This window comes from Pezoporus flaviventris, unplaced genomic scaffold, assembly GCF_033815535.1.
Source record: "Pezoporus flaviventris isolate CSIRO_AGI_PZ_B2104156 unplaced genomic scaffold, CSIRO_AGI_Pfla_v1 ptg000131l, whole genome shotgun sequence".
Classification (NCBI taxonomy): Eukaryota; Metazoa; Chordata; class Aves; order Psittaciformes; family Psittacidae; genus Pezoporus; species Pezoporus flaviventris.
In genome coordinates, this window is record NW_026892679.1 from 2,250,904 (window position 1) to 2,266,189 (window position 15,286).

Sequence of the window (15,286 nt, forward strand, 5' to 3'; positions counted from 1 at the left end):
CTTCAGGGCCCTCTAGTGGTTTAATCCTCCATATGAGAAAATCCCTGAAGAACCGGTTTTGAAATAGGTCTACTCAAATGTAGTAATGTGCTTTATTTTTATCACTCCCATGTAATTAAGGACATTTAGGCTGGCAAGCTTATTTACTGGCAAGTAAATTACCAGAAAGAGGAAAAACCTACAAACTAATACTTGTCCACAAAATCAGCTAATAGGTGGTATTTTTTTTGATGTCAGAAGTTAGTTACTAACATTCTCCTCCGTGAACAACCAAAAAAAAAAAGAATAAAAAAATAGCACTATCACTCTCTTAAACCTGCATCAGAATTACCTTAACCTGGAACTGTAACACTTCTTTATGAAAAATGCATTTGCTTTGTTGGCTTATTACATCATTCTACCTTCCTCTGGTTTCCACAAAACTGTCAGTGCACAACACAACAACAAAGAAAACAAAACCAACAAAACCACAAAGCAAAAAAATAAAACTAAGAATTGTTGATCTGCATCGTGGTATATTTAGAAACGCTTTGCACATACACCTATAGAATTGATTTGCTAAAGAGAAAGTTATCAAAGTAAAAGGATTCACAAGGCAAAAACATCCAACTGTTCTCAACTGGAAAAGGTCAGTTACTTCCTAATCTGATATTTTATTTGACCAAGTCTTAACAAGCCATTTTACTGCTAGAAAATACATTGATATTGCTTGCTCAGTACATCTAATTAGAGCTGACCTTTTCAACTTCTATGGCTTTGCAGCACATACATGAGCTGAGAGAACAAAAAAGCCTAGTATGTCAAGAGCACGCTTCACTACAAGTGCCACAACACCCCTGAATGGTAATGAATGCACCACTTTCACAAGGCACATTTTTGTAAGATGCCCAAGACCAAATCAGATGTTTTCAGTCCCTCCTCTCATTCCTGCCTCTCACATACACTTGCCCCTTAAAGCTTCATAGCTGAGTACAGCAACATGGCGATAAGTTCCTATAGTATGCCACAAAATCATAGAATCCCAGAATGGTTTTTAGGTTGAAGAGGACCTTAAAGTTCACCCAGCTCCAACCCCCTGTCAGGGGCAGGGACACCTTCCATTAGACCAGGCTGCTCCAAACCTGGCCTTGAACACTGACAGGGATGGGGCAGCCACAACCTCTCTGGGTAATCTGCGCCAGGGCCTCACCACCCTCACAGCAAAGAACTGCCTAAAATCTCAACTCAATCTCCCCAACACCAATTTAAGGCCACTCCTCGTCTTGTCCCTACAGGCCCTTGTCAAAAGCCCTTCTCCAGATTTCTTGTAGCCCCTTTAAGCACTAGAAGCTGCTCTAAGGTCTCCCCTTAAGGAGTCTTCTCTTCTCCAGGCTGAACAAGCCCAGCTCTCTCAGCCTGTCTCCAGAGCAGAGCTGCTCCAGCCCTCACAGCATACCCTTAGCCTCCTCTGGACTTTCTCCAGCAGCACCACATCCCCCTTGTGCTGTTGCCCCAGAGCTGGACACAGGACTGCAGGGTGGAACTCCTGCCAGAGTGGAGTAGAGGAGGAAACATCTTTTCCTGATGACTTGCCTACCCACCATTTCACGTCAACTTTATTTTCTTTTTAGTAAAAGGGGATGAAGAAGGATTACACTGCCAGGTGGGGAAAAGAATGCCTGTGGAACAGACTGATAAAGCAACTCAGCCACCCAGAGCATGAAAGGAAGCTACAAAATGATGATTTGGGCAGAGTTTAAGTGAGGCAGGAAACATACAGAGTTGACTATTTGTCAGGTGGCTACCATCCATGTGACTATGATGCATCTGTCTTTCTTCACAATATGGAAGGGTGACAATATTTGTATCTTCCCCCCAGTACCACACTTTGCCTATGTAGTACATTCATTTTTATTTAGCTTTCTTTAGCCCCAGTGTTGTTAACATGTAAGATAATATTATCCTGACTAGTTCATTCAAAATGGAAACACCAAGCTCTAAGCTGGCTCCCTACAGCCCAGAGCTGCACAGTTAAAAAGAAAAAACAAAAGTGAGAAACTAGAATTTTCTCACAAGAATTCCATGTGCAAGATTTTGCAAGTTCATCACATATGTTCAGAGGATTGTTTTGTTTTCATTCTTCAAATTACATCCTACTCTTGCTTCATTCCACCATGAAACAGATACAGAAAACAACTATCAAATTTGCTCTTGAAATACACAAGTACACCAAATATAAAAGGATTATCAGTCACAGTACTTCACAATACACAAGCTTGTATCCAAGTTCAAGACAGTGCAATGGGACAAACAGAATGAAATACAGGAATGCCATCCAGAGGCACCCTGACACACTTGTGAGGTGGGCTAAGGGCAATCTCACAAAGTTCAAACAAGCCAAGTGCAAGGTCCTACACCTGCACTGGGGCAATCTCAGGCACAGCTACAGGTTGGGTGGAAAAGAAATTAAGAGCAGCCCTGCAGAGAAGGACTTGGGGACCTTGACTGATGAGAAACTGAATGTGAGCCGGCTTCACCATGCACTCACAGCCCAGAAAGTCAACTGTATCCTGGACTGCATCAAAAGCAGCATGACCAACAGGTCAAAGGAGGTGATCCTGCCCCTCTACTCTGCTCTCATAAAACCTCTCTTGACGTACTATATACAGTTCTGATGTCCTTAACAAGTCCAGAGGAGGGCCATGAGGATGATAAGCAGGCTTGAGCACCTCCCATATGAAGACAGGCTAAGAAAGTTGGGGCTGTTCATCCTGGAGAAGAGAAGGCTGCATGGAGACCTCATAGCAGCCTTCCAGTATCTGAAAGGGGCCTACAAGGATGCTAGGGAGGGACTCTTCATTAGGGACTGCAGTGACAGGACAAGGGGTAACCAGTTCAAACTTAAACAGGTTAAACAGGTTCAGGTTAGATATAAAGAAATTATTATGAGGGTGGTGAGGCACTGGAATGGGTTGCCCAAGGAAGTTGTGAATGCTCCATCCTTGGCAGTGTTCAAGGCCAGGTTGGACAGAGTCTTGGGTGACATGATTTAGTGTGTGGTGTCCCTGCCCATGGCAGGGATGCTGGAACTAGATGATCTTAAGGTCCTTTCCAACCCTAACTATTCTCTGATTTTATGATAAATACCACTTGCAAAAGTTCTGTACAGCTGTCTACATTAATACACAGTTCCATTCCTTTTAGAGATCTTCAGACTATGACTAACAAGAAAAACAGCCACATAACACCACTTTCTGATCCAAAGATAAATACATGAGTTCTGAAAGAAATCCAACAGGTCATATCATAGGCAGTGTGAAAGCAAGTCTCTCTAACACGTGCACAGATCTTTCACAGACAGAAGTCATGAATTTCAGTCTAAATACAGTTTAAGAATGAGTGCCCAGAACTCAATGGGATGTGGGGAATTTTCAGCCCAACAGCAAACTACAGTCATTCTGAATGGGCCATTACAGAAATACACATCCATACTTGCTTCTGGATCTAAATTCCATCAACAGCTATGCTGTAATTAATAATAAAGGCAAAAAAAACCAAACAACAGAATTTCCATACAACATACCTCATGGAGGTTATACTGTTGATGAGCTTTTCAGATTGATCTGACAAGCTAGATGGAAGTATCATTTCAACTGGCTGCAGGCGCAAAACTCGACTCTCTAATTCTGAGCGCGACGCACAATCCCAAAAACTGTCAAAGACCACTTCTCCTGTAGTTGGTTGTATTGCCTGTCAAAAAAAAAAACAAAAAAAATTAATTTTCAGAGAGTACTTCAGTGACTCACACTGTTAAGCACAAAGATTATGGTGCATAGCGCAAAATTTTATAGCACCCACATGCTCAAATCTGAAAGTGCCCTCTGAAAGTGGCAGATCAAAAGATACAATTGTGCTTTACAAATCTGTGCTACAGTAATAATTTCAAAATACTATCGCAATTGTGTCTTAGTAAGTGAAAACAATACCTCAGGAATGTAAATGTGCACTTCCTATCATCAGACCATCACTGTTCAACTTTTATTACTAGGCAAACACATATAATTGGAAGTCTATGAAAGGTGCATGCATTCAGCCTGGAAACTCAGTGCATGCTACCGTGGAAACTCATCCTAGCACCCCCAGCTACAGTGTGACAGTCAAACATAAGCAAAATCAAGATGCTTTTAAAATATTGAATTACAAGCAGCCTGGGCTTCAGTTATCAGAGCTCTGCCACTTGAATAATCCTGGTTTTAATCTTCACCAGACAATTCTGAAGTGTAAGCAGTAAAAAAGCATGTCTCTTCCTCTAAAGAACAGTATTTCATAGAGGAAAAAGTGCTCACAAGCTTTGAAACATTTGACTCTGAAAGTATTTATAGTAAAGCATCCAAGCTAGTAATTCCCTTCTATTTGGCTCAAACACAGATATGTTTTCAAGTGATCCAGCAGCAAAAATGATGTCAGGAATATTAAACTATCAGCTTCAGACCTCTTCTGTAGTTTTCAAATATAAAGCCACTGCAATTCCCACAGAGATGATATTTTACCTAAACTGCACTTCGTTAAAAAATAAAAAACAAAAAACAACAAACAAAACTCCAAAGGAATCTAAAAGACAGAACAATTATGAACTTAAGAAGATAATCACCCATCTCTCAAAACCACCAAGAAAACAACACTCAAAAAAACCCCATATGAACCCTCAAATACTGATTCCCCTGAGAAACTGACTTACCATGATGCCTATAACAACATCACCTTTCTTTCTGTCTTTTAAGTTTTCTCCGTTTTCACAGATACAGAGGAGGTAGTTATCAGGGACATCTGTTGTCACATCTTCAACATCTAGAGAATCATCTAGCTTCAGCAAAGGGTTCACATGTAAGAAATGTTAAAAAAAATAGTACACAGACATTGGTGGATTATTCACAAGTCCTTCTATATTTAAGTCCTTCTCAAATACATTTTGTAACCCCTGCTCTGATTTTGCTGCTATGCCAAAAGTTAAACCAGCAGCTCATTCTGCACATGGGCTGCTTCACCTTGCCACTTTGACTTTATATCTACAAACAACGTGCACGCAACAATAAAAAATAACTGCATCAGTTATTTTTTAATGTTAAAAATGTTTTCGAAGTTAAAAATGCAGCAACTAAAAAGCAGGTAATTCCCCAAGTTAAGCAGAAGTCTAGATCTTAGCAGGAGCGCTAGTTGTATTGAAAACTTGCTGCACACCTATCCACCAGGCTGGGTCTGTTTTTCATCCAGTTTGCCAACCATTACAAGAAGGTCTGTAAGTACACTAGCAGTTTTCCAACAGAATCATCACAGAGTCCCGGACTGGTTTGCATTGGAAGGGACCTTAAGGCTCATCCAGTTCCAACCTTCTGCCACAGGCAGGGACACCTTCCACTAGATCAGGTTGCTCCAAGCCCCATCCAGCCTGCCCTTGAACACTGCCAGGGATGGGGCAGCCACAGCTTCTCTGAGCAACCTGTGCCAGAGCCTCACCACCCTCACAGGGAAGAATTTCTTCCCAAGATCTCATCTCAACCTCCCCTGTGTCAGGTTAAAGCCATTCCCCTTGTCCTGTCCCTACAGGCCCTTGTCAAAAGCCAGCTTTCTTGTTAGCCCCTTGAGGCACTAGAAGCTGCTCTAAGGTCTCCCAGAGCCTTCTCTTCTCCAGGCTGAGCAAACCCAGCTCTCTCAGCCTGTCTCCAGAGCAGAGGTGTTCCAGCCTTCACAGCATCTCTGTGGATCTACTAAAGTGCAACCTTACAGGTATTAATCTAACTATCTCTTTAATCTAACAATCTTTTTAGCTCTTCATATCTAGTAAGTACTAGTTTGAGAAATTAAAAAAAAAAAAAAACATTAGCTAGATAAGGCAGCAATTATTAAAACTAAGACTGGAAGGAAAGAAATGAAGAAAAAAACTTCACTTGTTAAAGGCTACTTCTATGTAATTTTCTCTTTCACGTAACAGTCAAGAATTAATTACCCAGGTAGATTTTTAACAGTCCATTGATTATATCACCTTCTTTTCACTTTAAAGCAAATGGTTGACACCAGACAGCAAATTCTTCTTCGTTCACACCCTCCTGAATCACTAATGCTATGCATTCTCAATCTAGTGAAACAAGACCTACAGGGCACTGTAGACTTGGGAAGTCCATGCTCTGACTTCAGAAAGGAACTACAGTTAACACAAGTTCTGTTGTTTCACAACAAACCTAAAGCCCTGAAGAGATTAAATGCTTTATAAAGCCAGCATGTTGTTTACCATAACATAAAATTAAAGGAAGAGCATTTCCTGCTGCCACTCTTTATAAAGTCAGCCACTAGCTGACAAAGACTGGAGTCTGAAACCAAATTTATTTGAAAAAGGATATCTTCTCCAATAAGTGTAGACTTAGTGTAGAGAGCAGTCAGTTTCCGGCTGAAGAGAGAGCTTTTATTTTCTCCAGCAGCCTTCAGTGCTGCAGTTTCCATTTGTTTTATTACTCCAACCTACAGGCACACAAACAAGAAACAAGGTTAGCTCTTTGATAATAAATGTCTTTTTTAATATTACAGAAATTTGGTGATCTTTTAAGGTGTGCAAACAGCACATCAATCATTAAAGCTGAGCAGGAATGGCAGAGACTACTATCAATCCACCTAATGAGGCTGTAAAGCACTGCTGTTCCTTATGCTCTTTCCACTTCCAACTACCCTCTCAACTTCAGACCCTGTGGCTTCTTGCCCCGTTTTGAAACAATTTAGCTAGAGTTCACCAATTGCCAGAGAATGATTGCTGCAATCAACTTAGATTCAACAGTCCTTTTCTCATAATGAGAAAAAAAAACCACAAAGGTATAAACAGAAAGCAACAGAATTACAGGGATCAACAACAGGAAGGAAAAGAGAAAAAGTATTGTTTGAGAGAAGAAAAATAGGGATGTGAGGAAGAACAAAAGAGAGAGAGGTTATATAATACAATATGATGTATAAGTAATGTAATATATAATAGACTATATAATATGATAGGGTATTATATATGTAAATGTTAATAAAATTAAAAAATACAAAAAAGTATGGTAAGCTATAATCTAACATGGTATAACATAACATATAATCTTTATGAAATTCAAAGGCCTGATGAAAAAAACTTAGAGAAAAAACTGTTCTAGAAAATATAAAGATACTTTACTGTAAAAGGGAGGAAGCTTCAATCTACTTAAATTCCATGACACACCACAGAATACAGATATTGAAACAATGGAAAGTTAGCCATTTTAATTGCAAAAACGCATGATAATCTTGTTTCCCACCTGGCAGTTGAAATAAGACTCTGGTAGAATAAGCGCAAGTTATTTCAGTGTTATTCTTACTTAACATCATTTAATAAAAGCCAGGAATAACCTTATATCCTTTTGCTACAAGTCGCCGCACGTGGACAAACAGCCTGTGACTCGGTATACTGGCTGTCATAAAGTTATGATCCTGATGACAATATATGTTTAGTTCTTTAGCTGCAATCTGCAAAGTACAGGAAGAAGAGTCAGCCCGTAATTCAAAAGGCAATACTTCAGCTCATCTCTATGACAACACTGATGCACAACTACAATTAAGAGTCAAGTGTCAAAAGGAAAACATTACAGGAAAAAAGAAAAATAACACAGAGCTGAGCTCCTCCACCTTCCTGTCTCAGCATGTTGTCACTAACACAAGCTTCAGTATCACAGACTTCACGTCAGATTATTATGCTTCACCTTGACCTTTACCACCATAAGGTAAACCACCAATAACACATACACACAGATTCTGCAATACAGCTCAACAACAGGTCAAAGAATTTCCATAATGCTAAGTATGCAGAAGGGAGTTATTTTAAATGCGGTTATAAAGATGGTATTAAGCTAGAGAATCAATTATAATATTGAAAAATCTTGATCCAACAGCAGTGGAAGCTAAACACTCCACAGAATAAAAATAACAACATAATAATATATGATTTGTATTTGCTTTTTTGCCCGCTGGCAACAGGTAGGTGTACACTGATTAGGAAAGTGTTGGCAAGCTGGAACCGCAGCCAAACACTTAACGGTGTACCTAGATAGTATATTTCTGTTTCTGGACTGTGACCGCACCAGCAAACAGGTAGACAAATTACGTAGTACACATCTGATTGGGAAAATTAATTCCCAGAAACTAAGCAAAGTTTCTCCCTGGTCTCATGTATGGAAATAAGCATAGGTCAAAGGTTGGTAGCAATGATTTTAGGACAGATCACACAAAAAAAAACTCATTAAAAACTATTTATAATTTGTCATTTTAAAATTAAGTTTGATGCAAAGTACCTGCCAGTTCTACAGATCAGGCATGTGTGGGTGCCGCATCTGAACATGCATCTGAACATTCTAGAACCTCATCTTAAGTTCTCAATATGCAGGACAGCAAGCGTAAGATTACAAAATAACAAATGCTATTTTAGTAAAAAGTTTATGCAGTATGGATACTCTTCAGTTTAAGTATGCAGAGATTTTTCATCTTGATTTCAAGTACAAAAAAAACTCACAAAATTTATGCCTCTCAAAAACATTCCTTCTTGAGGTGGCCACAGACCTAGTATAGCACTAACATAATGCAAGTATCTTTCCGTAATCCTGACAAAAAAAAAAAATTACCTCTGCATCTTCTCCAAAGAAACGGTATTTGTAGCCACACTCCACGCATAAAACAGCATCTTTATTCTGTTTCTTCATTTCTAGGAACTGAAGTTCTAGTGGAGTGTAAATACTTTTGGTTCTCTTATTGAGATTTGTATCTGAAGTATTCTGAGTATTTTCGTGAGACGTAAAAGATGCAGAGAACTGACTAAGGTCACAGCGTAACTCCTCCTGTAGATGGAAAAGTAGAGATAGGAATTATTAAATAAATCAGTCACCCTTAAAGGCCTTGGCTCATATTGACCAAAGAGCTCAAGACCGTTCTTGCATTAAACAGCCCCAAGAACTTCAGCAAAAGTAGGATATACAGAATACAGTTTAGTTGGATTTAAAAGGAATTAAAAAGTCATGAAAGTAAAAGATTTTGCTTCACAGCTGTCCTCACATATCTCAGCTGAAATCAGATCTCTACTGTATCATGAGCTCTCAAAACTCAGATCAAGAGACATGCAGGCTGCAAAGACTGGGCAGTCTAAACTGGCCAGATATAAAAATAAAGATGAATTACCACTCCAATTTACAGGTGAGACACTGCAGTGCAGAGAAATTAATAACATTCCAAAACTCCATGGTAAATCAAGAAATAAACCAATTTCAACACAAGTCTCAGTTCACTCTCAGGCTCCAAAACTGTATTTCTTCTCCAGTGTGCCCTTTCTACATAAGCTCGGCAGACCTCCCAAAATAATTTATTCTGAAACACAGAAAATCTATATTAGTTTCTAAAACTCTTTAAGAGTTAAGGCTTTGAGACCACTGCCTCTGTGGTTTATTATTTACAATGACATTATGTAGCCTATGCTAGACAAGCAACTTGCAGCTCTACAACTTTCTTTTGTTCTGTACAGGAAGCAGGGTGGTGAATTCAGTCTTTTGGAACAACACCGATAAGGTGCCCTTCACTTACAGCAAAGTTTCTCCTCACATATATCACAGTATCAAGTAGTGATAAAATCGGTTAAAGAGAAAGTAAAATACAAAGACAACACCCTCCACAAGTTTAGTATGACCGTGTCTCTTTTTACAGAGAAAATTACTGTAGCAACGCATGTGAAATAAGGTCATGAAAGAAAGTAAAATAAGTAAAAACACACATGAAAGTTGAACTGTTGAGATGGTAGTAAGTTAGCAGCTCACGGGATTTAGAAGAAAATTATCCACATAAAGAAGTTCTAACTCTTAAGAAAAAAGCAAGACACAAGCACTGAGATAAGCCACTTCAGGGAAGGCAGGCCAGCCCCTCCCCACCTGACTGCCTGGGCAGCACAGACTCAGCTGGTGTCCTTTAGGGAAAGATCATAGCAATACTTTGCTAAGTAAGTCGTGATTCCTCACTATCTACTGAGTATATTAAGAAATAACTGCTCTTTACTTTTACTTCGCATACATCTTGCTTGCAGAGTTGCATACAGCTTGCTTGCACATGGTTAAAGCTGACCTTCCTTGTGTTCTAGGAAGTGAGTTAACAGCTGCCCAATCCCACAGACAACCTGCGACTGACTGGATCCAAAGGCTGTTTGGTGACAACCACCTAAGCATACAAATACACAGTGGCAATACTGCTATAAAAAGCACAACAGTATCAGTGCACTGGAAACCAACTTTGTAATAGGAAGGCAGAAATACTGCACAGCTGATACACAGATTAACAATCAAATCCGTTCAAAGATAAAGACAAACCTGCAGAAACAACAATCGCAGGCCCACAGCTCAGTGGAAGGAATGTTGAACATGCCTTTGCTCACCAAACTTGCACTTCCACTGCAACACACACATTTTTAACAACTTATGCCAGGCATATGCTGTCTCCAGTTTACAGAAGAAAGTCACTAAATACACTCCATGCATGTTTCAAAAACACGCACATATAAAACACATAGATTTTATAGCTTCAGCATCTAGAACTTTCTCAAACATCTGTGAGACATGCTAAAGTATGACTTATAGATTAAACTAGCAGGGGCAGCATCTGGTGTAACTGCATGGAGAAAGGGTCAGAAGTTAGCAAGCACCAGACAGACAAGGGTTTTAAGAAGAGGGACAGAGAAGTGATCAGTTTCCTGTGTTCTCCAACTGACCATACCTACAATCTCAATTCCTTGTCACAACAGAAATCTCTTGCCACAAGAAAGAGATTTACGTTTTGATCTCACATTCACACAACCCAGACACTCAGCTTAACATCATGACCTTCAGACAGGGAATGTCAAATCAATTATACCACCTTTCATACAACCGCCTTCCTCCAAAAACACATACAAAACTTTGTTAAAGAGCAGTTGAGTCACAAGGCAACACCACCACAGGCAGCTATGAGATGATTTCCAGGACCTTCATGTACTTCAAAGTGAAGTACTTCAGTACTTCAAACTTAGCAAGCTGACCCCAAACCCAACCAATTAATTATGTTAATTAGCCCCATAATTAGGAGAAGCAAGTACTATTATACTCTTATGGACTTCTAAAATGATGATTTTTCATGGGAGCCACCCATATTTTCTGCAGATGAAAAAAAAACAGTGATATCTTTAGTAGTTAGATTTATCAGCAACTGTATTAAGCTACATCTCAGCAGAATTCTACATCGTATTTTTGCAAAGAAAGTCTGCTTGGAATTTTACAGGTTTGTATCCAAACTGACAGAGCTAAAAGAAAGCTGAGCTATAGGGCACACTGAACATTTGTTATTACAATATTACGGGTTCACACACTTATAAGATACACTGCCAGTGGTTCTGCTCTCTCCTTGCTGTTTTTTTCAGTGGCATCACTGAACAGCTGTAAGAGGCATCCAGCTCACTATGCTAGGAGTTCCAGGAAAATATCCATACAGAAACACTGGCCTATTAGGTACTGCTGCACTATTTCATGACAGAACACCAAAACACAAAGGGAATCTCCTGCCAAAGCTTGCCTTTTTAAACCACAAAAAGTAATCTGCGTAGGACTGGACCAGAGCTCTACGTACCTTCTGAGCAACCTTTTTGCTACTGTCCCAAGACTGAAGAGGCTTTTTCAGTTCTGAACTTTTTCCAGTAATAGTGGGACATTTTTCCAAACTCAGAGATTCTTTCTTCTGAAAACTATCCTCCTGGAATCTGTTACTTTGCTGGTCCGAATCACTGCAGAATTCTCTCAGTCTGCATAGAGTTTGCAAACATATATGGGCCTTTTCACACTTCTGAGGTTCTTTTTCAGTTAAAAAAAAAAAAGGAACAAAAACGTATTAGCAACTTATTTTCTAAAACAGAATATCTATTAGAATGACATAAGTAAGCAGAGAAAACAATCATCTTGCTCTATCACTCGCTTCCCTACAATCCTTCCCCTCTCTCAATGCAGTATTTCCGCCAGCCCCACAGAATTGTGCATGCAACCATCTTGATTAACTTCCCTGGAAAATCAATAATCTTCACCTGTATTCTTCTTCAGACATGGGAAAGAAACAAAATTATTTTCTGTACAGATTATTTCTGTACTGATAAGTGCAAAGCCACAAAATTAGCCAAGAATATCAGAAAACTCTGGTGGTATTTTTTCATTACAGTTTTTAAGCAGACCATATTGCTAGTTGATGGTGTCTTAATGACGCTTCCAATCACCATCACACCCACAAAACTGAATATAATTCCCTCTTTAAAAAGAACAGTGAGGTTAATGCTTTTCAGTGAAGTGTAAGTGTAATGAACTTTATGTTCACTAACTTGTTTTTTCTGGTTTTCTACAAGCATCATTTACATTTGACATTGAAAGAGTATTTATCGGATATAAATGCTTGAACGTTTGTTTACAGCAAACTCACTTTTATCCTGAGTCTTCAGTGGATTACAGATGTCTTCTAGAGCAATTTGTCGTATCTTGGTCTTCTTTTCACAGGGTTCATTGCTTTCATTTGAGTTTCTCCTTGTGCCAAATTCAGAAGCCTAAAACATAAATTATACAGAGAAATTTAGTTACTTTTTCTCTTTGCCATCTTCCATGAACGACAATAATGCACCCAATTATTTCATAAACAGATAGTATGAAATGAATTTACAACACATGAAATCCTTATTTTTACCTATTGACTTTTTTATTTATAAAATAGTTCTTCTAACATTCAAGGCCACCAGAGGAAGCTAAATAGTGCATTTGATACCAGCAAATAAAGGGTTAACATTGTGCCTGCTTGCTTAAGCAGTCACTGTGCTTGGTGAAATAGAACCGTAGGAGTCAAAGTTGCTAGAATGGTGAAATAGAATTGTAGGAGTTACAGCTGCTAGGCAGAACTGCAGTAGATAAGATTCACAGCTTAATATTTAAGACATTCTTGTTCAGATAGTATCTTTAGAAAGCAAACGAACAAAAGATAGCCAGAGTAACAAAATTTGCAAACTTGACAAGTTTCTGCTTTAAGATACATAAAACCGGCTTGTACCGAACCTGACATCTGGATAGGACCCGAAACCCTATTGAGTCTGCGTGAATGCAAGAGGTTACTTGCAGTGATGAAGAGGAACTACAAGCCTTCATCCTCACGACCCCCTAACGACCACCACCAGGAGGCACTGCGCAGGCGCACCAATGGGACGAATGCCAGAAAACTAGACCGGAATAGGTTTTGCATATGTATTAGGCGTGAAGCAATCTCATGTTTAGGTAATCATTATATGTAATATGAACGAACTGAGTGGCAAAGAGGGCGCACATGCTTTTGGAGGAGCACCCCCCCTGTGCCTCAGCTGAATAAAGCATACCTACTTTACAACTCTAACGAGCTGTGGGGTCAATCCACGTGTCACATTCTGTGAACAATTTGGATGTTGTGCCAGAAAGAAATACTTGTAGCTTCTATAGCTTCAAAAGGCAGCTTAGAACTACCTCTGTGGCAGAAAACTGAACCAGCACTTAACAGATATTCCCACAATATCAGACACCGAATATATGTGTCTGAATCAGATCTCTTCTGCAGATCCTCATTCCCTCAGTTCAGAGTCCTCTTCTTGTCAGATACTGGCCTCTAAGAGGCACCTATGACTTCCTACGGGCTACATCCCAATGATGGAAAAGTATCTTCTCCACACCATCCTGTAAATGTTAACCCACACTTAAAAGACTTACCTAAGCTATCTGTAAACACTTATCTAGTATCATCCCCCATGTACAGAAAACAGTAGTTTCAACCACTGCTCCTTTAGAAGGCTTTTGACACATGCACTTTTAACACTTCACAAACAGAAAATGTAAAAATGCATTTTGTTTTGTCTCTGATTCATCATTCATCATTTAGCTTCATAATTGATGACTTCTTTAGTCATACTTAGCGACAGTATGCAGTAAGTGTGACTAAAGAAGTAACTTGCAACTGCAAACATAAACACACAACAGGTACTTTCAGCAGCTAACATTCATGTTTCATAGAGTAATCTCAGATGGTTTTGAGTATATTAGTGGGAAATTCTATCTCCTCATAACTACACAGGATCTCCACGCTCAGCAACTAAGCCCATAACCTCTACATAACACATCCACATGCACAATCCACATGAGTAGCAGGGCGTTCCCCTTCCAAGTCCACTATTACATACCACCAGGCTAATTAGAAAGCATTTTTTTTCTGCATGAGCAAAGGCTAGTAATCACACCTTCCAAAACATATCAGGCCAAATATAACAAAAAGGGTTGACTGGAGACACAGGTGAAAAAAGCAGACAGCTTTCCAGGGCCAGAAAGGGCTACAGACATTATCTACAGGGGGACTGGAAAATATAAACTCATGATGAAACCCAGTTGCTGAGAGAAAGAATTTTTTCCCCAGCAGCGACATGAAGAGGCTGCTGGACCACTGCAGCTCTCTTGGCCTTGCAGGAAACAGCAGACTGAGCTCCATGACTGCAGCAAGGGCCCAGGGGCAGAAGCTGTGCTGGGTGTCCCAACACTGCTGCAGCATTATCTAAACACTGGCTTTGCCAAGGTCACCGTACTCGTGTCAAGTCTGAGGTCCTACAAAATGGGCATATAACGGCAGTTTCCGGAAAGACTACGTATGGCTACCCTGTGTTACACAAGGCAAGGATGCTACAGCAAGCACTGGTTAAACTAGAGACCCTGCCTGATGAAGGGGCCGCCGCAGGGCACCCTTCCATCCTTCCTGTCACGACCTGCTGACACGAGGTACCCGGACAGGCCCGAGAGACCTCCTCCACCACACAGAGGAATCCCGCATGGCATCAGCGGGCCGGCCCGTGCCCTACAGGAGCCCTCAGCCCCAACCGCCACCCCGGGCGCACCGTCTGCAGGGCGGCACTCTGCTCTCCGCCGCTCCCCGCCGCTCCGAAGAACTTGCTCAGCACCAGCTGCTTCCCGCCGCCGCATTCCCGCCGTCGCCGTACTCCCCGCGGCATGCCGATGGCGGACGCAGAGCCGAGGCCGCGGGCACCGGCACCACCTTCCCCGCCGGATGCGACAGCGGGCGCGGGGCGGGGCGGTGTGTGAACAGCCTCTGCCCGCGGTGCGCTGCGGCGTCTACACAACCTCCCGCCTCAGCAGGCCGTGCTGTCCCTCTCACGCCAGCCCGCCTCGCTGCTGTGCTCTCGCTCGAGCGCTGCGAAGTC

At 40.7% G+C, this 15,286-nt stretch overlaps 1 protein-coding gene across 1 annotated transcript in view; it reads right to left on the minus strand.

Annotated features, from left to right (window-relative positions):
* Positions 1 to 15,286, minus strand: part of MSH3 (mutS homolog 3) — a 125,894-nt gene that overhangs the window by 110,529 nt on the left and 79 nt on the right. The window contains 9 exon segments of the mRNA XM_061478756.1: positions 3,563 to 3,729; positions 4,718 to 4,863; positions 6,375 to 6,492; positions 7,387 to 7,503; positions 8,652 to 8,864; positions 11,662 to 11,882; positions 12,496 to 12,616; positions 14,963 to 15,231; positions 15,234 to 15,284. Of these exon segments, the coding sequence (XP_061334740.1) occupies positions 3,563 to 3,729; positions 4,718 to 4,863; positions 6,375 to 6,492; positions 7,387 to 7,503; positions 8,652 to 8,864; positions 11,662 to 11,882; positions 12,496 to 12,616; positions 14,963 to 15,231; positions 15,234 to 15,284 (1,423 nt within the window).